At 60.9% G+C, this 24,387-nt stretch overlaps 1 protein-coding gene across 1 annotated transcript in view; it reads right to left on the reverse strand.

Moving 5' to 3' along the window:
- Window positions 1-325: 325 nt before the first annotated feature.
- LOC144485962 (glycogen synthase kinase-3 beta-like) overlaps window positions 326-24,387 on the reverse strand; it is a gene marked incomplete at its 3' end in the record, with an annotated part of 104,545 nt that continues 80,483 nt past the window's right edge. The window contains exons 6-9 of the mRNA XM_078204037.1: window positions 18,237-18,343; window positions 8,384-8,481; window positions 1,055-1,150; window positions 326-512 (exon numbers count right to left, since the gene is read on the reverse strand). Coding sequence (XP_078060163.1) covers window positions 326-512; window positions 1,055-1,150; window positions 8,384-8,481; window positions 18,237-18,343 — 488 coding nt within the window. The remainder of the gene's footprint in view (window positions 513-1,054; window positions 1,151-8,383; window positions 8,482-18,236; window positions 18,344-24,387) is intronic.

Here is a 24,387-nt window from a genome sequence, read left to right on the forward strand (position 1 = left end):
CGGGTGATGGATCTGAGGGAAAAGCGGGGTCAGTGCGGTCATGGACCTGAGGGTAAGCGGGATCTGTGCGGTGACGGAGAGAAAGCAGGGTCAGTGCGGTGACGGAGGGAAAGCGGGGTCAGTGCGGTAACAGAGGGAAAACGGCATCTGTGCGGTGAGGGAGGGAAAGCGGGGTCAGTGCGGTGACGGAGGGAAAGCGGGGTCAGTGCGGTGACGGAGCGGAGGGAAAGCATAGCCGAGTTAATCTGGCAGCTCAGGCAGGCGGTTGTGTGGCCCTGGAGCCTGCGCTCTTTCACCTGCTTGTGCCGCTGCTTTTGAAACTCACCAGCTGAAGTAAAGATGAAGAGTTCCGGGAGCTCGTGTCCATTAGGCAGCCGTGTCGAATGATCCCGAAGCTCATCGAAGAACGGATGTGCACAAGATTCGAGAGGCGAGAGGCGCAGAGAGGGTGTGTATTCCAGCAGCCGGCTACACAGGGCAATAGCTTCGGGAGGCGTACGCGCTTTGAAGACCTGCACAGAGTAAGTACAGCGAGAAACAAGAGAATTTCAACAGCAGATACACACCCAGAACATCAGCACCACAGGACGGGACATAGGAACGATTGAGTGGCGAGAGCGAGCCTTAAAGGGGACAGTGATCGGGAGATTGAAGGGGTTCCAGTCTCCCTGGGGTGGGGCTGAGGGAACAGTGTCCCCTGGGGGAGGATCGAGGGCGCAGAGTCTCCCCCTGGGGCATCAAGGCAGCGCAGTTTATCCCCAGGGGGAGGGGGGGTCGAGGGAGCATACAGCCTCCCCTGGGAGGGGGTGGGTCAAGGGAGCACAGTTTACCCCCAGGTGGAGGGGGGGTCGAGGGAGCACATTTCCCCCCCGCAGAGGTTGGGGGGGGGGGGGGGGGTGCTTTGAAGGAACAGACAGTTCCCGCCCGCCCCCGCCTTCCCGGGACTCGAGGGAGCAGACAGTTCCCCGCCCCCACTCCTGGGGATTGGACCATTCTTGGAGTTCGAGGGAGTTTCAGATTAACCCATTCTCGACCGCACTCCACTGACACTCACCTTTGTCCAGGGATGTGCTTTAATTTGGGGGAATTTGAACTCTGTATAATTGGGATTCATTTCCCGGATCTGTTCCCGTGTGGGTGTTCCCAGCACCTGCACAAAACAAACAAAGAGGAAATACTCACAGACAGCTCGACAGAACAAATATGGGGGGCCGGGGCGGAGGGGGGGCGGGGCGGAGGGGTGGGAGGGAGAGGGGGGAGAAGTTGCTGGGGGGAGGAGAAGGTGCGAGGGGGGGGGGGGGAAGGCGCGAGGGGGGGAGGAAAAGGCGCGAGGGGGGGGGAGGAGAAGGCGCGAGGGGGGGAGGAGAAGGCGCGACGGGGGGGGAGAAGGCGCGAGGGGGGGGAGAAGGCGCGAGGGGGGGAGAAGGCGCGAGGGGGGGAGAAGGCGCGAGGGGGGGAGAAGGCGCGAGGGGGGGGAGAAGGCGCGAGGGGGGGGAGAAGGCGCGAGGGGGGGAGAAGGCGCGAGGGGGGAGAAGGCGCGAGGGGGGAGAATGCGCGAGGGGGGGGAGAAGGCGCGAGGGGGGGGAGAAGGCGCGAGGGGGGGAGAAGGCGCGAGGGGGGGGAGAAGGCGCGAGGGGGGGGAGAAGGCGCGAGGGAGGGGGAGAAGGCGCGAGGGGGGGGAGAAGGCGCGAGGGGGGGGAGAAGGCGCGAGGGGGGGGAGAAGGCGCGAGGGGGGGAGAACGCGCGAGGGGGGGGGGGGAGAAGGCGCGAGGGGGGGAGAAGACGCGAGGGGGGGAGAAGACGCGAGGGGGGTAGAAGGCGCGAGGGGGGTAGAAGGCGCGAGGGGGGTAGAAGGCGCGAGGGGGGAGAAGGCGCGAGGTGGGGAGAAGGCGCGAGGGGGGAGAAGGCGCGAGGGGGGGAGAAGGCGCGAGGGGGGAGAAGGCGCGAGGGGGGAGAAGGCGCGAGGGGGGGAGAAGGCGCGAGGGGGGGAGAAGGCGCGAGTGGGGAGAAGGCGCGAGGGGGGGAGAAGGCGCGAGGGGGGAGAAGGCGCGAGGGGGGGCGAGGGGGGAGAAGGCGCGAGGGGGGGAGAAAGGCGCGAGGGGGGGAGAAGGCGCGAGGGGGGGAGAAGGCGCGAGGGGGGAGAAGGCGCGAGGGGGGGAGAAGGCGCGAGGGGGGGAGAAGGCGCGAGGGGGGGAGAAGGCGCGAGGGGGGGAGAAGGCGCGAGGGGGGGAGAAGGCGCGAGGGGGGGAGAAGGCGCGAGGGGGGGAGAAGGCGCGAGGGGGGGAGAAGGCGCGAGGGGGGGGAGAAGGCGCGAGGGGGGGGAGAAGGCGCGAGGGGGGGAGAAGGCGCGAGGGGGGGGAGAAGGCGCGAGGGGGGGAGGAAGGCGCGAGGGGGGGAGAAGGCGCGAGGGGGGGAGAAGGCGCGAGGGGGGGGAGAAGGCGCGAGGGGGGGGAGAAGGCGCGAGGGGGGGAGAAGGCGCGAGGGGGGGAGAAGGCCCGAGGGGGGGAGAAGGCGCGAGGGGGGGAGAAGGCGCGAGGGGGGGGAGAAGGCGCGAGGGGGGGAGAAGGCGTGAGGGGGGGGAGAAGGCGCGGGGGGGGGAGAAGGCGCGAGGGGGGGGAGAAGGCGCGAGGGGGGGGAGAAGGCGCGAGTGGGGGAGAAGGCGTGAGGGGGGGGAGAAGGCGCGGGGGGGGGAGAAGGCGCGAGGGGGGGGGAGAAGGCGCGAGTGGGGGAGAAGGCGCGAGGGGGGAGAAGGCGCGAGGGGGGGAGGAGAGGGCGCGAGGGGGGGTGAAGGCGCGGGGGGGGAGGAGAAAGAGTGAGGGAGGGAGGAGAAGGCGTGAGGGGGTGGAGAAGGCGCGGGGGGGGTGAAGGCGCGAGGGGGAAGAGAAGGCGCGAGGGGGAAGAGAAGGCGCGAGGAGGGAGGAGAAGGCGCGAGGGGGGAGGTGAAGGCGTGAGGGGGGGAGGAGAAGGCGCGGGGGGGAGAGAAGAAGGCGCGGGGGGGAGAAGACGCAAGGGGGGGAAAAGACGCAAGGGGGGGGAGAAGGCGCGAGGGGGGAGGAGAAGGCGCGAGGGGGGAGAAGGCGCGAGGGGGGGGGAGAAAGCGCGAGGGGGGGAGAAGGCGCGAGGGGGGGGAGAAGGCGCGAGGGGGGGAGAAGGCGCGAGGGGGGGGAGAAGGCGCGAGGGGGGGAGAAGGCGCGAGGGGGGGGAGAAGACGCGAGGGGGGGGGAGAAGACGCGAGGGGGGGAGCAGACGCGAGGGGGGGGAGAAGACGCGAGGGGGGGGAGAAGGCGCGAGGGGGGGGAGAAGGCGCGAGGGGGGGGAGAAGGCGCGAGGGGGGGGAGAAGGCGCGAGGGGGGGGAGAAGGCGCGAGGGGGGGGAGAAGGCGCGAGGGGGGGAGAAGGCGCGAGGGGGGGGAGAAGGCGCGAGGGGGGGGAGAAGGCGCGAGGGGGGGGAGAAGGCGCGAGGGGGGGGAGAAGGCGCGAGGGGGGGAGAAGGCGCGAGGGGGGGGAGAAGGCGCGAGGGGGGGGGAGAAGGCGCGAGGGGGGGGAGAAGGCGCGAGGGGGGGGAGAAGGCGCGAGGGGGGGAGAAGGCGCGAGGGGGGGGAGAAGGCGCGAGGGGTGGGAGAAGGCGCGAGGGGGGGGAGAAGGCGCGAGGGGGGGGAGAAGGCGCGAGGGGGGAGAGAAGGCGCAAGGGGGGGGAGAAGGCGCGAGGGGGGGGGGAGAAGGCGCGAGGGGGGGGAGAAGGCGCGAGGGGGGGAGAAGGCTCGAGGGGGGGAGAAGGCGCGAGGGGGGGAGAAGGCGCGAGGGGGGGGAGAAGACGCGAGGGGGGGGGAGAAGACGCGAGGGGGGGAGCAGACGCGAGGGGGGGGAGAAGACGCGAGGGGGGGGAGAAGGCGCGAGGGGGGGGAGAAGGCGCGAGGGGGGGGAGAAGGCGCGAGGGGGGGGAGAAGGCGCGAGGGGGGGAGAAGGCGCGAGGGGGGGGAGAAGGCGCGAGGGGGGGGAGAAGACGCGAGGGGGGGGAGAGAAGGCGCGTGGGGGGGAGAAGGCGCGAGGGGGGGGAGACGGCGCGAGGGGGGGAGAAGGCGCGAGGGGGGGAGAAGGCGCGAGGGGGGGGAGAAGGCGTGAGGGGGGAGAGAAGGTGTGAGGGGGCGGGAGAAGGCGTGAGGGGGGGAGAAGGCGCCGGGGGGGAGGGGAATGCGCGAGGGGGGGGGGAGAAGGCGCGAGGGGGGGGAGAAGACGCGAGGGGGGGGAGAAGACGCGAGGGGGGGGGAGAAGGCGCGTGGGGGGAGAAGGCGCGAGGGGGGGGGAGAGAAGGCGCGAGGGGGGGAGAAGACGCGAGGGGGGGAGAAGACGCGAGGGGGGGAGAGAAGGCGCGTGGGGGGGAGAAGGCGCGAGGGGGGGGAGAAGGCGCGAGGGGGGGAGAAGGCGCGAGGGGGGGGAGAAGGCGCGAGGGGGGGGAGAAGGCGCGAGGGGGGGGGAGAGAAGGCGCGAGGGGGGGGAGAGAAGGCGCGAGGGGGGGGAGAAGACGCGAGGGGGGGTAGAAGACGCGAGGGGGGGGAGAAGGCGCGTGGGGGGGAGAGAAGGCGCGAGGGGGGAGAGAAGGCGCGAGGGGGGAGGGGAATGCGCGAGGGGGGGGAGAAGGCGCGAGGGGGGGGAGAAGGCGCGAGGGGGGGAGAAGGCGCGAGGGGGGGGAGAAGGCGCGAGGGGGGGAGAAGGCGCGAGGGGGGGGAGAAGGCGCGAGGGGGGGGAGAAGGCGCGAGGGGGGGGAGAAGGCGCGAGGGGGGGGAGAAGGCGCGAGGGGGGGGAGAAGGCGCGAGGGGGGGGAGAAGGCGCGAGGGGGGGGAGAAGGCGCGAGGGGGGGGAGAAGGCGCGAGGGGGGGGAGAAGGCGCGAGGGGGGGGAGAAGGCGCGAGGGGGGGGGAGAAGGCGCGAGGGGGGGGAGAAGGCGCGAGGGGGGGGAGAAGGCGCGAGGGGGGGGAGAAGGCGCGAGGGGGGGAGAAGGCGCGAGGGGGGGAGAAGACGCGAGGGGGGGAGAAGACGCGAGGGGGGGAGAAGACGCGAGGGGGGGAGAAGACGCGAGGGGGGGAGAAGACGCGAGGGGGGGGAGAAGGCGCGAGGGGGGGGAGAAAGCGCGAGGGGGGGGAGAAAGCGCGAGGGGGGGAGAAAGCGCGAGGGGGGGAGAAAGCGCGAGGGGGGAGGAGAAGGCGCGAAGGGGGGAGAAGACGCGAGGGGGGGAGAAGGCGCGAGGGGGGAGAAGACGCGAGGGGGGGGAGAAGGCGCGAGGGGGGGAGAAGACGCGAGGGGGGGGAGAAGACGCGAGGGGGGGGGGAGAAGGCGCGAGGGGGGGAGAAGGCGCGAGGGGGGAGAAGGCGCATGGTGGAGGAGAAGGCGCGAGGGGGGGGTGAAGGCGCGAGGGGGGGGAGAAGGCGCGAGGGGGGGGAGAAGGCGCGAGGGGGGGAGAAGGCGCGAGGGGGGGAGGAGAAGGCGCGAGGGGGGGAGGAGAAGGCGCGAGGGGGGGAGGAGAAGGCGCGAGGGGGGGAGGAGAAGGCGCGAGGGGGGGAGGAGAAGGCGCGAGGGGGGGAGGAGAAGGCGCGAGGGGGGAGGAGAAGGCGCGAGGGGGGGAGGAGAAGGCGCGAGGGGGGGAGGAGAAGGCGCGAGGGGGGAGGAGAAGGCGCGAGGGGGGGAGGAGAAGGCGCGAGGGGGGGAGGAGAAGGCGCGAGGGGGGAGGAGAAGGCGCGAGGGGGGGAGGAGAAGGCGCGAGGGGGGAGGAGAAGGCGCGAGGGGGGGAGGAGAAGGCGCGAGGGGGGGAGGAGAAGGCGCGAGGGGGGGAGGAGAAGGCGCGAGGGGGGGAGGAGAAGGCGCGAGGGGGGGAGGAGAAGGCGCGAGGGGGGGGAGAAGGCGCGAGGGGGGGGAGAAGGCGCGAGGGGGGGGAGAAGGCGCGAGGGGGGAGAAGGCGCGAGGGGGGGGAGAAGGCGCGAGGGGGGGAGAAGGCGCGAGGGGGGGAGAAGGCGCGAGGGGGGGGGAGAGAAGGCGCGAGGGGGGGGAGAGAAGGCGCGAGGGGGGGGAGAGAAGGCGCGAGGGGGGGGAGAAGACGCGAGGGGGGGTAGAAGACGCGAGGGGGGGGAGAAGGCGCGTGGGGGGGAGAGAAGGCGCGAGGGGGGAGAGAAGGCGCGAGGGGGGAGGGGAATGCGCGAGGGGGGGGAGAAGGCGCGAGGGGGGGAGAAGGCGCGAGGGGGGGGAGAAGGCGCGAGGGGGGGGAGAAGGCGCGAGGGGGGGGGAGAAGGCGCGAGGGGGGGGAGAAGGCGCGAGGGGGGGGAGAAGGCGCGAGGGGGGGAGAAGGCGCGAGGGGGGGGAGAAGGCGCGAGGGGGGGGAGAAGGCGCGAGGGGGGGGAGAAGGCGCGAGGGGGGGAGAAGGCGCGAGGGGGGGGAGAAGGCGCGAGGGGGGGGAGAAGGCGCGAGGGGGGGGAGAAGGCGCGAGGGGGGGGAGAAGGCGCGAGGGGGGGGAGAAGGCGCGAGGGGGGGGAGAAGGCGCGAGGGGGGGAGAAGGCGCGAGGGGGGGAGAAGACGCGAGGGGGGGAGAAGACGCGAGGGGGGGAGAAGACGCGAGGGGGGGAGAAGACGCGAGGGGGGAGAAGACGCGAGGGGGGAGAAGACGCGAGGGGGGGAGAAGGCGCGAGGGGGGGGAGAAAGCGCGAGGGGGGGAGAAAGCGCGAGGGGGGGAGAAAGCGCGAGGGGGGGAGGAGAAGGCGCGAGGGGGGGAGAAGACGCGAGGGGGGGGAGAAGGCGCGAGGGGGGGAGAAGACGCGAGGGGGGGGAGAAGACGCGAGGGGGGGGAGAAGGCGCGAGGGGGGGAGAAGGCGCGAGGGGGGAGAAGGCGCGAGGGGGGAGGAGAAGGCGCGAGGGGGGGGTGAAGGCGCGAGGGGGGGGAGAAGGCGCGAGGGGGGGGAGAAGGCGCGAGGGGGGGGAGAAGGCGCGAGGGGGGGAGAAGGCGCGAGGGGGGGAGGAGAAGGCGCGAGGGGGGGAGGAGAAGGCGCGAGGGGGGGAGGAGAAGGCGCGAGGGGGGGAGGAGAAGGCGCGAGGGGGGGAGGAGAAGGCGTGAGGGGGGGAGGAGAAGGCGCGAGGGGGGGAGGAGAAGGCGCGAGGGGGGGAGGAGAAGGCGCGAGGGGGGGAGGAGAAGGCGCGAGGGGGGGAGGAGAAGGCGCGAGGGGGGGAGGAGAAGGCGCGAGGGGGCGAGGAGAAGGCGCGAGGGGGGAGGAGAAGGCGCGAGGGGGGAGGAGAAGGCGCGAGGGGGGGAGGAGAAGGCGCGAGGGGGGGAGGAGAAGGCGCGAGGGGGGGAGGAGAAGGCGCGAGGGGGGGAGGAGAAGGCGCGAGGGGGGGAGGAGAAGGCGCGAGGGGGGGAGGAGAAGGCGCGAGGGGGGGAGGAGAAGGCGCGAGGGGGGAGGAGAAGGCGCGAGGGGAGGAGGAGAAGGCGCGAGGGGGGGAGGAGAAGGCGCGAGGGGGGGAAGAACGCGCGAGGGGGGGAGAAGGTGCGAGGAGGGGGAGAAGGCACGGGGAGGGGGAGAAGGCGCGGGGGGGGTAGGTGAGGGCGCGAGGGGGGGAGGTGAGGGCGCTCGTGCTCTGTACAACTGATACATAACCTCCTTGGCTTTGTAATCAATTCCCCTCACAATAAATGATATTCTATTAGCTTCCCTAATTACTTGCTCCACTAACCTTATGTGATTCGACACCCAGATCCCTCTGCAACCTCTCACCGTTTAGACAATGAGCTATTTTTCATTCTTTCTGCCAAAATAGACAATTTCACATTTTCCCACATTATACTCCCATTTCCCAGACCTTTGCCCATCTATATCTTTGTAGTCTCCGTATGTCCGCTTCGCAACTTACTATCCTACCTTTGTGGTGTCAACAAATTTGGCAAACATCCTTTCATCTAAGTCATGTGTATAAATTGTAAAGAGCTGAGGTCCAGCACTGATCCCTGTGGCACACCACTCATCACATATTGTGATCAGAAGATGACCCATTTATGTCTAAGTCTGTTTCCAGTTCGCCAGCCAATCATCCTCTCCATGCTAATATGTTACCCCCTACATCCTTAGCTTTTATTTCTTGCAATAATCTTTGATGTGGCACCTGATCAGATGCCTAAATCCAAGTACGGTGCATCCATCGGTTCCCTGTCATCCACTGCGCAGGTTACATCCTCAAAGAACTCCAATAAATAAACATTTTCATAAAACCTCAGGTTCTCCAACACGGCACCTTGACATCTCCCAGCTTCCACACCCTCCCACACCTCCCCTGATGTCAGTTCCCCAATTCTATCCCCACCCCGCCCCCACTCTGACGACCTTCAGCGTTCTGTGAATAATCAGTTCTTACCTTAATTATCTCTACAAGCTGGTCCACTCCACTGTCCCCTGGGAACATGGGCTGTCCCAGTAGCAGCTCAGCCAATACACAGCCAGCCGACCAGATGTCTGCACAAAAAGAAAATGCACCTTAGTTTTTCAAAGACAAACTTGCCAAAAGGAAGACGTGGGAAAATCTGTCAACACATACAGCCACTTCAAATCACTATCGAACACAAAACTAGATGTAAAATAAAGCACCCTCTACACTGTCCCATCAAACACTCCCACAACAGGTACAGCACAGGGTTGGATACAGAGTAAAGCTCCCTCTACACTGCCCACATCAAACAGTCCCAGGACAGGTACAGCAAGGGGTTAGATACAGAGTAAAGCTCCCTCCACACTGTCCCCATCAATGCTGGCGTTGGACTGGGGTAAACACAGTAAGGAGTCTAACAACACCAGGTTAAAGTCCAACAGGTTTATTTGGTAGCAAACGCCACTAGCTTTCGGAGCGCTGCTCCTTCATCAGATGGAGTGGATATCTGCCCAGATTTCCACTCTGTTAACTTTAGGATAGTAATGGACAAGGATGAGTGCTGTCCTACGGGCAGGGTGCTAAATTGGGGGAAGGCTGACTATTGCCCGATTAGGCAGGAATTGGCGGATGTTGATTGGGAGAGGATGTTCGAGGGTAAGTCCGCGTCTGGCATGTGGGAGTCTTTTAAGGAACTATTGATAAGGCTGCAGGATAGGCATGTGCCTGTAAAAAGGAAAGATAGGAAAGGTAGGATTCGAGAGCCGTGGATAACCAGGGAAATTGAGGATCTGATTAAAATGAAAAGGGAGGCGTACGTTAAGTCCAGGCAACTGAAAACAGATGGAGCTCTGGAGGAATACAGAGAGAGTAGGAAAGAACTCAAACGGGGAGTTAGAAGGGCTAAAAGAGGTCACGAGATGTTCTTGGCAGGCAGGATTAAGGAGAATCCTAAGGCATTCTATTCATACGTTAGGAACAAAAGAGTTGTCAGGGAGAAAATCGGACCTCTCAGGGACAAAGGAGGGGAATTATGCTTAGAACCCAAGGGAATAGGGGAGATCCTAAATGAATACTTTGCATCGGTATTCACGAAGGAGAGGGGCGTGTTAACCGGGAGTGTCTCGGAGGGAGGTGTTGACCCGTTAGAGAAAATCTCCATTACAAGAGAGGAAGTGTTAGGTTTTTTAGGGAACATTAAAACTGACAAAGCCCCAGGGCCTGATGGCATCTATCCTCGACTGCTCAGGGAGACGAGAGGTGAAATTGCTGGGCCTCTGACGGAAATCTTTGTCGCTTCTTTGGACACGGGTGAGGTCCCTGAGGATTGGAGGATAGCGAATGTGGTCCCGTTGTTTAAGAAGGGTAGTAGGGATAACCCAGGAAATTATAGGCCGGTGAGCTTGACGTCCGTAGTAGGGAAGTTGTTGGAGAGGATTCTTAGAGACAGGATGTATGTGCATTTAGAACGAAACAATCTCATTAGTGACAGACAGCATGGTTTTGTAAGAGGGAGGTCGTGCCTTACAAATTTGATGGAGTTTTTTGAGGAAGTGACAAAAACGGTTGATGAAGGAAGGGCCGTGGATGTCGTCTATATGGATTTCAGTAAGGCATTTGACAAAGTCCCACATGGCAGGTTGGTTAAGAAGGTTAAGGCTCATGGGATACAAGGAGAAGTGGCTCGATGGGTGGAGAACTGGCTTGGCCATAGGAGACAGAGGGTAGTGGTCGAAGGGTCTTTTTCCGGCTGGAGGTCTGTGACCAGTGGTGTTCCACAGGGCTCTGTACTGGGACCTCTGCTATTTGTGATATATATAAATGATTTGGAAGAAGGTGTAACTGGTGTAATCAGCAAGTTTGTGGATGACACGAAGATGGCTGGAATTGCGGATAGCGAAGAGCATTGTTGGGCAATACAGCAGGATATAGATAGGCTGGAAAATTGGGCGGAGAGGTGGCAGATGGAGTTTAATCCGGATAAATGCGAAGTGATGCATTTTGGAAGAAATAATGTAGGGAGGGAGTTATACAATAAATGGCAGAGTCATCAGGAGTATAGAAACACAGAGGGACCTAGGTGTGCAAGTCCACAAATCCTTGAAGGTGGCAACACAGGTGGAGAAGGTGGTGAAGAAGGCATATGGTATGCTTGCCTTTATAGGACGGGGTATAGAGTATAAAAGCTGGAGTCTGATGATGCAGCTGTATAGAACGCTGGTTAGGCCGCATTTGGAGTACTGCGTCCAGTTCTGGTCGCCGCACTACCAGAAGGACGTGGAAGCATTGGAGAGAGTGCAGAGAAGGTTTACCAGGATGTTGCCTGGTATGGAGGGTCTTAGCTATGAGGAGAGATTGGGTAGACTGGGGTTGTTCTCCTTGGAAAGACGGAGAATGAGGGGAGATCTAATAGAGGTATACAAGATTATGAAGGGTATAGATAGGGTGAACAGTGGGAAGCTTTTTCCCAGGTCGGAGGTGACGATCACGAGGGGTCACGGGCTCAAGCTGAGAGGAGCGAAGTATAACTCAGACATCAGAGGGACGTTTTTTACACAGAGGGTGGTGGGGGCCTGGAATGCGCTGCCAAGTAGGGTGGTGGAGGCAGGCACGCTGACATCGTTTAAGACTTACCTGGATAGTCACATGAGCAGCCTGGGAATGGAGGGATACAAACGATTGGTCTAGTTGGACCAAGGAGCGGCACAGACTTGGAGGGCCGAAGGGCCTGTTTCCTGTGCTGTACTGTTCTTTGTTCTTTGTACACCCACAGTGCTATTAGGGAGGGAATTCCAGGATTTTGAGCCAGTGATAGTGAAGGAACAGCCGATATATTCCCAAGTCAGGATGGTGAGTGACTTGGAGGGGAACCTCCAGGTGATTATGTTCCCAGGTATCTACTGCCTTTGTCCTTCTGCATGATAGAGGTCATGGGTTTGGAAGGTGCTGCCTAAGAAGCCTTAGTGAGTTTTTGCAGTGCATCTTGTAGATAGTACCCACGGCTGCACTGTGCATCAGTGTTGGAGGGAGTGAATGTTTGTAGATGGGGGAGGCCGATCAAGCGGGACTGCATTATTCTTCGTAACAGTTTTTTCAAACTCAGTGTGTTGCTCGGACATTTTAGAGGGGTAGTGAAGAGTCAACCGCATTGCTGTGGGTCTGTAGTCACATGTAGGCCAGACTGGGTAAGGACGGCAGATTTCTTTCCCTAAAGGGGACATTAGTGAACCAGATGGGATTTTACAACGAAGGACAATGGTGTCATGGTCACGAATACTGAAACAAGATTAATGAATTTAATTTGAATTTCATCAGCTACATTGCACCTCAGAGCATTACCTCGGGCCTCCAGTGACATTACCATGAAGCCCTGCCTTCCTCTCACAACCTTGCAAACTTATTTAGATACATGGGTGGTGCCAGAGGACTGGAGAATTTTAAACGTGACAGCCTTGTTCAAGGAGGACGCAAGGATAAGCCCAGCAAGGACAGACCACAAGGCCATAAGAAATGGGAGTAGGCCATTCGGCCCCTCGTGCCTGCTGTGGCATGCACTAAGATGCGAGTGTTAATTCCACTTTCCTGCCTGTGCCCCTGTAACCCTCAACTCCCTCATCTATCTAACTCAGCCTTGCACATAGTGAATGACACCCCACTGCTCCCTTGGGCAGGTGGGGGGGGCGGATTACAAACACCAACGGCCCTCTGAGAAAGATTTCCTCCTCATCACTGTCTTAGTCTGATACTGTGCCTGCCTCAAGTTCTAAATACACCAAGCAGAGGAAACAACCGCTCAGTTTCTAACTTTGTCAAGTCCCTTCAGAATCTTAGATGTTTCAATAAGACCACTTCTCATTCTTGTAAACTCCAAGGAGCATGGTCTTCATAGTGAGAGGATTCGAGTACAGGAGCAGGGATGTTTTGCTGCAATTATACAGGGTCTTGGTGAGACCACATCTGGACAGTGTGTGCAGTTTTGGTCTCCTTATCTGAGGAATGATGTTTTTGCTATCGACGGAATGCAGGGAAGGTTTACCAGACTGATTCTGGGGATGGCAGGGCTGATGTATGAGGAGAGATTAAGTCAGTTAGGATTATATTCACTGGAGTTCAGAAGAATGTGTGAGGATCTCATAGAAACCTATAAAATTGTAACGGGACTAGACAGGGTAGATGCAAGAAGGATGTTCCCGATGGGGGTGTCGAGAAGCAGGGGTCACAGTCTGAGGATACAATGTGAACCATTTAGGACTAACTGACTTAGTCTCTCCTGGGATGGCATTTCTGTCACAAGGAGAGACTAAGTCAGATAGGATTATATTCACTGGAGTTTAGAAGAGTGAGAGGGGGTCTCATAGAAACTTACACAATTCTAACAGGGTTAGACAGGGTAGATTGTGAAAGAATGCTCCCAATGGTGGGAGAAACAAGAACTAGAGGTCACAGTTTGAGGACAAGGGGTAAAGCTTTTAGAACTGAGGTGAGGAGAAATGCCTTCACCCAGAGGCTGGGGAATGTGTGGAATTCACTCCCACAGAATGTAGTTGAGGACAAAACAATGTCTGATTTCAAGAACAAATTAGAGATAGCACTCGGGGCTGAAGGGATCAACAGACATGGGGGGGGGGGGGGAAGTGGGATCAAGGAATATGGGGGGGAGGGGGATCAACGGACATGGGGGGAACGGGGATCAGGATATTGAATTCGATGATCAGCCATGATCAAAATGAATGGCAGAGCAGGCTCGAAGGGCGGAATGGCCTACTCAGCTTCTAGTTTCTATGAGGGGATATTTCTTCACCCACAGAGTTGTAAACCTGTGGACTTGTTACCACAAAAAGTAGCTGAGGTCAAAACATTGTATGTTCCCAAGGAGTTAGATGTTGCTCTTAGGGTGAAGGAGATCGAAGGTTATGGGGAGAAAGAGTGTAGATGATCAAGTTGGATGATCGGCCACGATCATAATGAATGGCGGAGCAGGCTTGAAGGGCTGAATGGCCTCCTCCTATTCTTTACGTGCCCAACCTGCTGATCCTTTCCTCAAAAGGTGAGCCCTCCCTCCCAAGGCGAGTCAGTTTAAGGTCAGTGGTGAGGAAGCTTTCTGTGAGACTAATCCTGGGTAAAATAAACAGCCCCTTGCAGAGGCAGGGGGCAGTTACGGGAGGCCAAGGTAATGTGCCTCACTTGTTTGGGATTCTTGAAGGTTAGATCAGGGCAGTCAACGTTGTGAATATAACCCATCAAAAAGGTATTTGATAAATTACTATGCATTAAAAATGCGCACAAAATTACTGCCCTTGGGAGAATAGGGGCCCTACCTGCAGGGGTACAGAGTGCGTTCAAGGACACAGAGACAGCAGACTGAATGGTTGCTTTTAAAGGCAGACATGCTTCACTATAGGGGTTAGAACAAGCAATACTGTGGTTTCTGTTAACAGATTCGTCACCAGAGACCACAATTTATAATGTGCAAATAATAGAAAACCTGGAATAATGGGGCAGCCCGCAGGCACGCCCGGGCGAGGGGCAGCCGGCGCGCGGCGGGCGAGAGGCAGCCGGCGCGGGCGAGGGGCAGCCGGTGCGCGCGGGGGCGAGGGGCAGCCGGTGCGCGCGGGGGCGAGGGGCAGCCGGCGCGCGCGGGGGCGAGGGGCAGCCGGCGCGCGCGGGGGCGAGGGGCAGCCGGCGCGCGCGGGGGCGAGGGGCAGCCGGCGCGCGCGGGGGCGAGGGGCAGCCGGCGCGCGCGGGGGCGAGGGGCAGCCGGCGCGCGCGGGGGCGAGGGGCAGCCGGCGCGCGCGGGGGCGAGGGGCAGCCGGCGCGCGCGGGGGCGAGGGGCAGCCGGCGCGCGCGGGGGCGAGGGGCAGCCGGCGCGCGCGGGGGCGAGGGGCAGCCGGCGCGCGCGGGGGCGAGGGGCAGCCGGCGCGCGCGGGGGCGAGGGGCAGCCGGCGCAGCCGGGGCAGCCGGCGCAGCCGGGGCAGCCGGGGCAGCCGGGGTCAAGGGGCAGCCGGGGTCAAGGGGCAGCCGGGGTCAAGGGGCAGCCGGGGTCAAGGGGCAGCCGGGGTCAAGGGGCAGCCGGGGTCAAGGGGCAGCCGGGGTCAAGGGGCAGCCGGGGTCAAGGGGCAGCCGGGGTCAAGGGGCAGCCGGGGTCAAGGGGCAGCCGGGGGCAAGGGGCAGCCGGGGGCAAGGGGCAGCCGGGGGCAAGGGGCAGCCGGGGGCAAGGGGCAGCCGGGGGCAAGGGGCAGCCGGGGGCAAGGGGCAGCCGGGGGCAAGGGGCAGCCGGGGGCAAGGGGCAGCCGGGGGCAAGGGGCAGCCGGGGGCAAGGGGCAGCCGGGGGCAAGGGGCAGCCGGGGGCAAGGGGCAGCCGGGGGCAAGGGGCAGCCGGGGCGCGGGGGCAAGGGGCAGCCCCCCCGGCGCACGCGGGCGAAGGGCAGCCGGCGCGCGCGGGGGCGAGGGGCAGCCGGCGCGCGCGGGGGCGAGGGGCAGCCCCCACGACGCGCGGGGGCGAGGGGCAGCCCCCACGGCGCGCGGGGGCGAGGGGCAGCCGGCGCGCGCGGGGGCGAGGGGCAGCCGGCACGCGCGGGGGGGAGGGGCAGCCCCCACGGCGCGCGGGGGCGAGGGGCAGCCCCCACGGCGCGCGGGGGCGAGGGGCAGCCCCCACGGCGCGCGGGGGCGAGGGGCAGCCCCCACGGCGCGCGGGGGCGAGGGGCAGCCCCCACGGCGCGCGGGGGCGAGGGGCAGCCCCCCCAGGCGCGCGGGGGCGAGGGGCAGCCCCCCCAGGCGCGCGGGGGCGAGGGGCAGCCCCCCCCGGCACGCGGGGGCGAGGGGCAGCCCCCACGGCGCGCGGGGGCGAGGGGCAGCCCCCACGGCGCGCGGGGGCGAGGGGCAGCCCCCCCCCCGGCGCGCGGGGGCGAGGGGCAGCCCCCCCACGGCGCGCGCGGGCAACGGGCAGCCCCCCCACGGCGCGCGCGGGCAACGGGCAGCCCCCCCACGGCGCGCGCGGGCAACGGGCAGCCCCCCCACGGCGCGCGCGGGCAACGGGCAGCCCCCCCGGCGCGCGCGGGCAACGGGCAGCCCCCCCGGCGCGCGCGGGCAACGGGCAGCCCCCCCGGCGCGCGCGGGCAACGGGCAGCCCCCCCCGGCGCGCGCGGGCAACGGGCAGCCCCCAGGCGCGCGTGGGCAAGGGGCAGCCCCCCCGGCGCCCGCGGGCAAGGGGCAGCCCCCAGGCGCCCGCGGGCAAGGGGCAGCCCCCAGGCGCCCGCGGGCAAGGGGCAGCCCCCAGGCGCCCGCGGGCAAGGGGTAGCCCCCAGGCGCCCGCGGGCAAGGGGCAGCCCCCAGGCGCCCGCGGGCAAGGGGCAGCCCCCAGGCGCCCGCGGGCAAGGGGCAGCCCCCAGGCGCCCGCGGGCAAGGGGCAGCCCCCAGGCGCCCGCGGGCAAGGGGCAGCCCCCAGGCGCCCGCGGGCAAGGGGCAGCCCCCAGGCGCCCGCGGGCAAGGGGCAGCCCCCAGGCGCCCGCGGGCAAGGGGCAGCCCCCAGGCGCCCGCGGGCAAGGGGCAGCCCCCAGGCGCCCGCGGGCAAGGGGCAGCCCCCAGGCGCCCGCGGGCAAGGGGCAGCCCCCAGGCGCCCGCGGGCAAGGGGCAGCCCCCAGGCGCCCGCGGGCAAGGGGCAGCCCCCATGTGCCCGCGGGCAAGGGGCAGCCCCCATGTGCCTGCGGGCAAGGGGCAGCCCCCATGCGCCTGCGGGCAAGGGGCAGCCCCCATGCGCCTGCGGGCAAGGGGCAGCCTTCAACCGCGCACGGGCGGGGCGAAGCAAGCCGGCGCCCGCGGGCCGCCCAGGCACACGCGCAAGGGGCAGCCTGAAACACACACAGTTAAGGGATATTCTTAACATCTGTCATCAGGAAAATGTTAAAAGCTATTCATAAGGACATTATAGCAGAGCGTCCGAAAAATTCAAGGTAATCAGCAGACTCAACATGGCTTTGTGAAAAGGAAATATTGTTTAACCATTTCAGTTGAATTCTTTGACAGAGTCACATGTACTGTGGATAAATGGGACTCTGGAGGTCCTGTCCTTAGATTTCCAGGAGGTGCTACATCAAAGGTTGTTGTGCAAAATAGAAGCTCATGATGGAGGGGGCCACATATTGGCATATTTGGAATATTGTGTAAACAGAGTTGGGATCAATGGTCATTTTTTGGAAGGCGGTAGTTAATGAGTGCTGTGCTGGGGCTGTAAGGTTTTTATTATTGAAGTAAATAACTTGATTATAGAGACTGAAGGGACAGTTGCCAAATTTGCTGATGATACAAAGATAGGTGTAAAGTAAGTTGTGAAGAAGAAATAAGGAGGCTACAAAGATGTAGATCGGTAAAGTGAGTGGGCAAAGATCTGGCAAATGGAGTGTAATGTGGCCAAGGGTGCAATTATTATTTGGCAGGGGGACTAAAAATATTTTCTAAATAGTGAGATGCAGAGGGATCTGGGTATCCTCGTGCATGAATCACAAAATGTGCTTGTGCAGATACAGCAAGTAATCAGGAAAGCTCACAGAATGTTATCGCTCATTGTGAGGGGAATTGATTACAAAGGTAGGGAGGTTCTGCTTCAGTTAAAGAGGGCACCGGTGGACCACAACAGTATTGGTCACCTTCGGCAGGAAACATGCAAATGCATTAACAGCTCAGAGAAGGTTCTCTTCCCGCCAGGAATGGGCGGGCTGGCTAATGAGGAAAGAAGGTCAGATTTGTATCCACTGGAGTTTAGAAGAGTAAGAGGTGACTTAACATACAAAATCCTGGGGGGTATTGATAGGGTGGATGTGGAGACGATGTTTCCTCTTGTAGGAGAATCCAGAACTTGGGGGTCACTGTTTAAAAATAAAGGAATTGCTCATTCAAGACAGAGATGAGAAGAAATGCTTTCTTTCATAGGGTTGACTGCCTTGGAAAGTGTCTTCCTAGAAACACAGTGTATGCAGAGGTAAGGAAGAGCTGGATAGATTCTAGGTAAGCATGAGGGGCGAAAGGCCATCGGGGGTGGGGGGGGGGCCTCCAGGGCTGGGGGCGGGGCCTCCAGGGCCGGGGCCTCCAGGGCCGGGGGCGGGGCCTCCAGGGCCGGGGGCGGGGCCTCCAGGGCCGGGGGCGGGGCCTCCAGGGCCGGGGGCGGGGCTGAAAGGCCAGCGGCGGGGCTGAAAGGCCAGCGGCGGGGCTGAAAGGCCAGCGGCGGGGCTGAAAGGCCAGCGGCGGGGCTGAAAGGCCAGCGGCGGGGCTGAAAGGCCAGCGGCGGGGCTGAAAGGCCAGCGGCGGGGCTGAAAGGCCAGCGGCGGGGCTGAAAGGCCAGCGGCGGGGCTGAAAGGCCAGCGGCGGGGCTGAAAGGCCAGCGGCGGGGCTGAAAGGCCAGCGGCGGGGCTGAAAGGCCAGCGGCGGGGCTGAAAGGCCAGCGGCGGGGCTGAAAGGCCAGCGGCGGGGCTGAAAGGCCAGCGGCGGGGCTGAAAGGCCAGCGGCGGGGCTGAAAGGCCAGCGGCGGGGCTGAAAGGCCAGCGGCGGGGCTGAAAGGCCAGCGGCGGGGCTGAAAGGCCAGCAGGGCTCAGCAGGAATGTGGGTGGAGGTTACAATCAGAACAGCCATGATCTTATTGAATCGTTGGAGCAGGCTCAAGGAGTTAAGTGGCCAACTACGCCTGATTCTTATGTGTGACAGCATGTAAATGGACAGGAGTGTCTCTCTTTTTCTCTGTGGCTCCACCTTTCCCCCCCCCCCCGGCCCCTCGTGTCCCCCTACACCCCCACCCCACCCCCGCCCACCCCCACCGCCCTCTCACTCTCTGACTTCCATGCGGCCCCTCACTCACCAATGGATGATGTGTAGTCGGTTGCTCCGAAGATGAGCTCAGGTGCTCGATAATACCGTGAGCAGATATATGATACATTGGGTTCTCCCCTGATGAGCTGCTTCGCGCTGCAATGAACAGAAACACAAGTTTAGGCTGGTGGAGGCAGGGAGCTCCCCCTCTGTTCATGTGCAGTAACAATGAAGACAATGAATGCGAGACAGGTCTGCAGTCGTGCTCACTGGGTTGTGAGTGGGTAAGAGTGGAAGGGGACAGGGGGGGAGGGGGCGCCCTATGGACCGCCTCACACCACATGGCAACCAAAACTAGTAACTGAGATGTGATCACATTGAGCGAACAGCACGTGAAATATGGCAACATTAGTGTGCAGCATGACGCATGCTAAAAACTAAAACATTACAGTGAAGGGCAGCAGCAAACTGGCTAATACAGAAAAGTATTAGTGCGTGGAGCGAGGGGAACACAAAACTGTAATAAATACAACAACATGTCTCACAAACGGAGAAGTAAACTGTGAAACCGCGGACAGACTGCAAGAAGGGCAACAGTAAAGGTTGTAATCGGGAACACACGAACAAGAGGAGCAGTAAACTGCAACTGGGGACACACTGTAACAAGGGGAACAGCAAACTGTGTGATGCGCGATAAATCACACGGGAGGCTCGATTGTACCCGGGAAATAAAGGCTTTTATTGCCAACAATAACGGAGCTACTATATACAATATACAATCCCAGACTAAAGGGTCACCAGACAGAGCAGTGGCCTTTATACATCTCCAGGAAGGCGGAGCCAACTGGAGTGTACCATAGGACAATATTAACAGGTAGAACAGCCCAACCCTAACCCCAACAGTAACATATCTACAAAACCATAGTGCTGGCCAACCATGGCTCAGCACTCCTGGTGGTAACCAACAATGGTTCACCACATTCACCCCTCCTTTAAAAACAAAGGCCGGCGGGGCACAAAAAATAAAGAACAACTGTTCATCTCTCTATAAGTTCAGTCGTTTTGGGGGACCGCACCGTCTCTGCGACCTCCTCAACACTGGCGATGACGCCGGTTCAGGCAATCGCGGTGACCTTCTCTCCAAGGCGGTGTCCAGTAACTCCTCCAGTTCCTCACGGGCCGGTAGACCACGAGGTGGTGACAATCTGCTGGACTCGAGCACACCTCGAGGTGGCGACAATCTCCTGGACTCAGGCAGGCTGTACACGGGAGTAAGAGGATTAAGTGGTGGTCCCGATACTGCCCGCGCCGTGTCAGGAGGAGGGATAAGGGTCGGGGGGTCCCTAACTGGGGGTGTGGGAGCGACTGGGGTTTCCATGCCCCCTGCAGGCGCCAGATCTCGAATCGAGACCGTGTCCTCTCGCCCGTCAGGATATGCCACATAGGCATATTGAGGGTTGGCGTGGAGGAGATGGACCTGTTCAACCAAAGGGTCGGACATGCGGGTCCTAACATGCCGCCGGAGGAGGACAGGTCCTGAGTACGTCAACCAAGACGGTAATGAGGTCCCAGAGGAAGACTTCCTAGGGAATGAAAACATTCTCTCATGAGGAGTAACGTTGGTTGCCGTACACAGGAGTGAGCGGATGGAATGGAGCGCATCAGGGAGTACCTCTTGCCAACGGGAGACTGGAAGACCTTTAGACCTCAACGCCAGTAAGACAGCCTTCCAGACTGTAGCATTCTCTCGTTCAACCTGTCCGTTACCCCTAGGGTTGTAGCTCGTGGTTCTACTAGAGGCAATCCCATTTGAGAGCAGGTATTGCCTCAAGTCGTCGCTCATGAACGACGAGCCCCTATCGCTGTGGATATAACAGGGGTAACCGAACAGGGTGAAAAGATCACGTAATGCTTTGATAACCGTGGCAGCGGTCATATCAGAACAGGGAATGACAAAAGGGAATCGTGAGTACTCGTCAATCACATTAAGGAAGTACACGTTCCAATCTGTCGAGGGAAGGGGGCCCTTGAAGTCCACACTCAGTCTTTCAAAAGGACGAGTGGCCTTAATGAGGTGTGCCCTGTCAGGTCGGTAGAAGTGCAGTTTGCATTCCGTGCATACCTGGCAGCTTCTGGTTATGGACCTGACATCCTCCACCGAGTAGGGTAGATTCCGGGCCTTTATAAAATGGAAGAGCCGAGTGACCCCCGGATGGCAGAGGTCATTGTGGAGAGCCTGTAATCGATTCTCCTGCACACTAGCACATGTTCCACGCGACAGGGCGTCCGAGGACTCGTTGAGCTTCCCTGGACGGTACATGATATCATAATTGTAGGTGGAGAGTTCAATTCTCCACCTCAAGATTTTATCATTCTTGATCTTACCCCGTAACGTGTTGTTGAATCTGAACGCCACGGACCGCTGGTCCGTGAGCAGAGTGAACCGTTTTCCCGCCAAGTAATGGCGCCAATGCCGAACGGCCTCCACAATGGCCTGGGCCTCTTTTTCCACCGCAGAATGCCCAATTTCAGGGCCTTGGAGGGTGCGAGAGAAAAAGGCGACGGGCCTGCCCGCCTGGTTAAGTGTGGCGGCCAGGGCGAAATCAGATGCATCACTCTCCACCTGGAAGGGGTTGGACTCATCAATAGCGTGCATCGTGGCTTTCGCGATGTCGGCTTTTATTCCTGCAAAGGCTAAGCGAGCCTCTGTTGTTAGGGGAAAGGAGGTAGACTTGATGAGCTGACGGGCTTTGTCCGCGTAATTGGGAACCCACTGTGCATAGTATGAGAAGAAGCCTAAGCATCTTCTCAGTGCTTTGATGCGAGTGGGCAGGGGAAGTTCGAGGAGGGGACGCATACGGTCTGGATCAGGGCCAAGGATCCCGTTTTCCACCACGTATCCGAGGATAGCTAGGCGGCGCTTGCGAAATACGCACTTCTCCCTGTTGTAGGTCAGATTCAGGCAAGATGCAATGTGTAAGAATCTAAGAAGGTTGGCATCGTGGTCCTGCTGGTCATGGCCGCAGATGGTGACGTTATCCAGGTACGGGAAGGTAGCCCGCAGCCCGTTCTGGTCCACCATTCGGTCCATAGCACGCTGGAAGACCGAGACCCCATTCGTGACACCGAAGGGAACCCTTAAAAAGTGGTACAGACGACCATCCGCCTCAAAGGCCGTGTATTATCGGTCCTCTGGGCGAATGGGGAGCTGATGGTAAGCAGACTTCAAGTCAATGGTGGAGAACACCCGGTACTGCGCAATCTGATTGACCATGTCAGATATGCGCGGGAGGGGATACGCATCCAGCTGCGTGTATCTGTTAATGGTCTGACTATAGTCTATGACCATCCGGGGTTTGTTCCCATTCTTAACCACCACGACTTGCGCTCTCCATGGACTAGCGCTAGGTTGGATGATCCCTTCCTTGAGGAGCCGCTGAACTTCAGATCGAATGAAGATCCGATCCTCAGCGCTGTAACGCCTGCTCTTTGTTGCGATGGGCTTGCAGCCTGGCACGAGATTCTGGAATAGGGAGGGTGGGGTAATCCTGAGCGTCGAGAGACTACATGTGGAGCGCTTTGGGCAATTTAAAGGCTGCAGTGCTCCCACTGACAGCGGAGGGAGTGGCCCATCGTACTGCAGGGTTACACTCTTCAGGTGGACCATAAAATCTAGTCCTAGGAGTATCAGCGCGCAAAGGTGCGGTAACACAAGGAGCCTGAAGTTCTCGTAAACCGTGCCCCGCACCGTCAGGTTGACCATGCAGCTCCCTAGCACGGTGACAGACCGGGACCTTGACGCCATCGAAATTGTCTGCCTGACAGTCCGAATCCAGAGACCGCACCGTTTCACGGTGTCAGGGTGAATGAAGCTCTCCGTGCTCCCGCTGTCAAACAAACAATAAATCTGGCGTCCGTTTACCTGTATGTCCATCATGGACTTGTCGAGTCTGTGAGGCTTGGCCTGGTCCAGGGTGATTGACGCCACCGTTGGATCTTGGGTGCAACTGCAGGCAGCTGAGATGGATGATGACGTCCCCTGCTGGTCATTTGCAGTCGGTGCCGACCAAAATGGCTGCCCCCATAGGTCGCACATGGTCGATGGCGCTAAAAGTGGCGGCCTCTGCAGGTCGCACGTGTCTTGCGTCTCCGTAGTCAGGAATGGCGGCGCTCTGGAATCGCACGTGGTGGAAGACCTCGAAGACGCAGAAGACCAGGATACCGGCTCCGGAGAATCACACGCCACACTGCTATGTTTGGAGGGCGTTTTGGTCCTGCAGACTTTGGCATAATGCCCTTTCTTGCCACAGGCGGAGCACAATACCGTTCTAGCTGGACATCGCTGCCGAGGGTGTTTCACCCCCCCCCCCACAGAAGTAACACCGCGGTACTCCTGGAGCTTCTGCCATCGTCAGGTCCGAGGTTGGAAACACAATCGCGCAGTTTTTCGGAGCCGCTGAATAAAGTGGAGTCTGTGGCTGTACCTGCCACAATGTCCCCACGCGGTCGTCGGGGTACATCTCCAGACTTTTGGAGGCCGTTTCTGGAGCGTCAGCTAATTCTACCGTTTTAGCGAGGTCTAGATTACCTTGCTCTAACAGCCGAAGGCGAATGTACGACGAGCCGATTCCCGCCACGAATGCATCTCGGACTAGGTCGCTCATATACTGGGCCACCAACACTGGCTTGCAGTTGCAGGCTCTGGCTAGCTGCTGAAGTTCACACAGGTACTGTTCCGTCGTTTCGCCAGGCTGCCGCCGTCGAGTGGCTAGAAGGTGTCGAGCATGGATCTCGTTCGGCGGTTTGTTGTATCGTTTCTTGAGAAGCTTGATGGCCCCTTTGTAGTCTAGGGCCTCACGGATCGATAAGTATACGGAGTCGCTTACCCTCGCGTGGAGGACCCGCAATCTGTCAGCGTCGTTTTGTACGGCTGTAGAGGCATCGAGGTAATCTTGGAAACACTTCAACCAATGGTCGAAAGTGTTCGACGCTCCCGCCGCACGTGGATCTAACGTAAGCCGCTCGGGTTTCAACATTTGCTCCATGGTTGTTTTTTTTAAAAAAAAAATATTGTTGGTAATAAAATTGAAGCGCGATAAATCACACGGGAGGCTAGATTGTACCCGGGAAATAAAGGCTTTTATTACCAACAATAACGGAGCTACTATATACAATATACAATCCCAGACGAAAGGGTCACCAGACAGAGCAGTGACCTTTATACATCTCCAGGAAGGCGGAGCCAACTGGAGTGTACCATAGGACAATATTAACAGGTAGAACAGCCCAACCCTAACCCCAACAGTAACATATCTACAGACCCATAGTGCTGGCCAACCATGGCTCAGCACTCCTGGTGGTAACCAACAATGGTTCACCACACTGTGTAACCAGGGACACACTGTAACAAGGGGAACAGCAAACTGTGTAACCGGGGACACACTGTAACAAGGGGAACAGTAAACTGTGTACCGGCGACAGACTGTAACAAGGGGAACAGCAAACTGTGTAACCAGGGACACACTGTAACAAGGGGAACAGTAAACTGTGTAACCGCAGACACACTGTAACAAGGGGAACAGCAAACTGTGTAACAAGGGACACACTGTAACAAGGGGAACAGTAAACTGTGTAACCGCAGACACACTGTAACAAGGGGAACAGTAAACTGTGTAACCGCAGACACACTGTAACAAGGGGAACAGTAAACTGTGTAACCGCAGACACACTGTAACAAGGGGAACAGTAAACTGTGTAACCAGGGACACACTGTAACAAGGGGAACAGTAAACTGTGTAACCGCAGACACACTGTAACAAGGGGAACAGTAAACTGTGTAACCAGGGACACACTGTAACAAGGGGAACAGTAAACTGTGTACCGGCGACACACTGTAACAAGGGGAACAGTAAACTGTGTAACCGCAGACACACTGTAACAAGGGGAACAGCAAACTGTGTAACCGCAGACACACTGTAACAAGGGGAACAGTAAACTGTGTAACCGCAGACACACTGTAACAAGGGGAACAGCAAACTGTGTAACCGCAGACACACTGTAACAAGGGGAACAGCAAACTGTGTAACCAGGGACACACTGTAACAAGGAGAACAGTAAACTGTGTAGCCAGGGACACACTGTAACAAGGGGAACAGTAAACTGTGTAACCAGGGACACACTGTAACAAGGAGAACAGTAAA

Source organism: Mustelus asterias, unplaced genomic scaffold, assembly GCF_964213995.1.
Source record: "Mustelus asterias unplaced genomic scaffold, sMusAst1.hap1.1 HAP1_SCAFFOLD_255, whole genome shotgun sequence".
Taxonomy (NCBI): domain Eukaryota; kingdom Metazoa; phylum Chordata; class Chondrichthyes; order Carcharhiniformes; family Triakidae; genus Mustelus; species Mustelus asterias.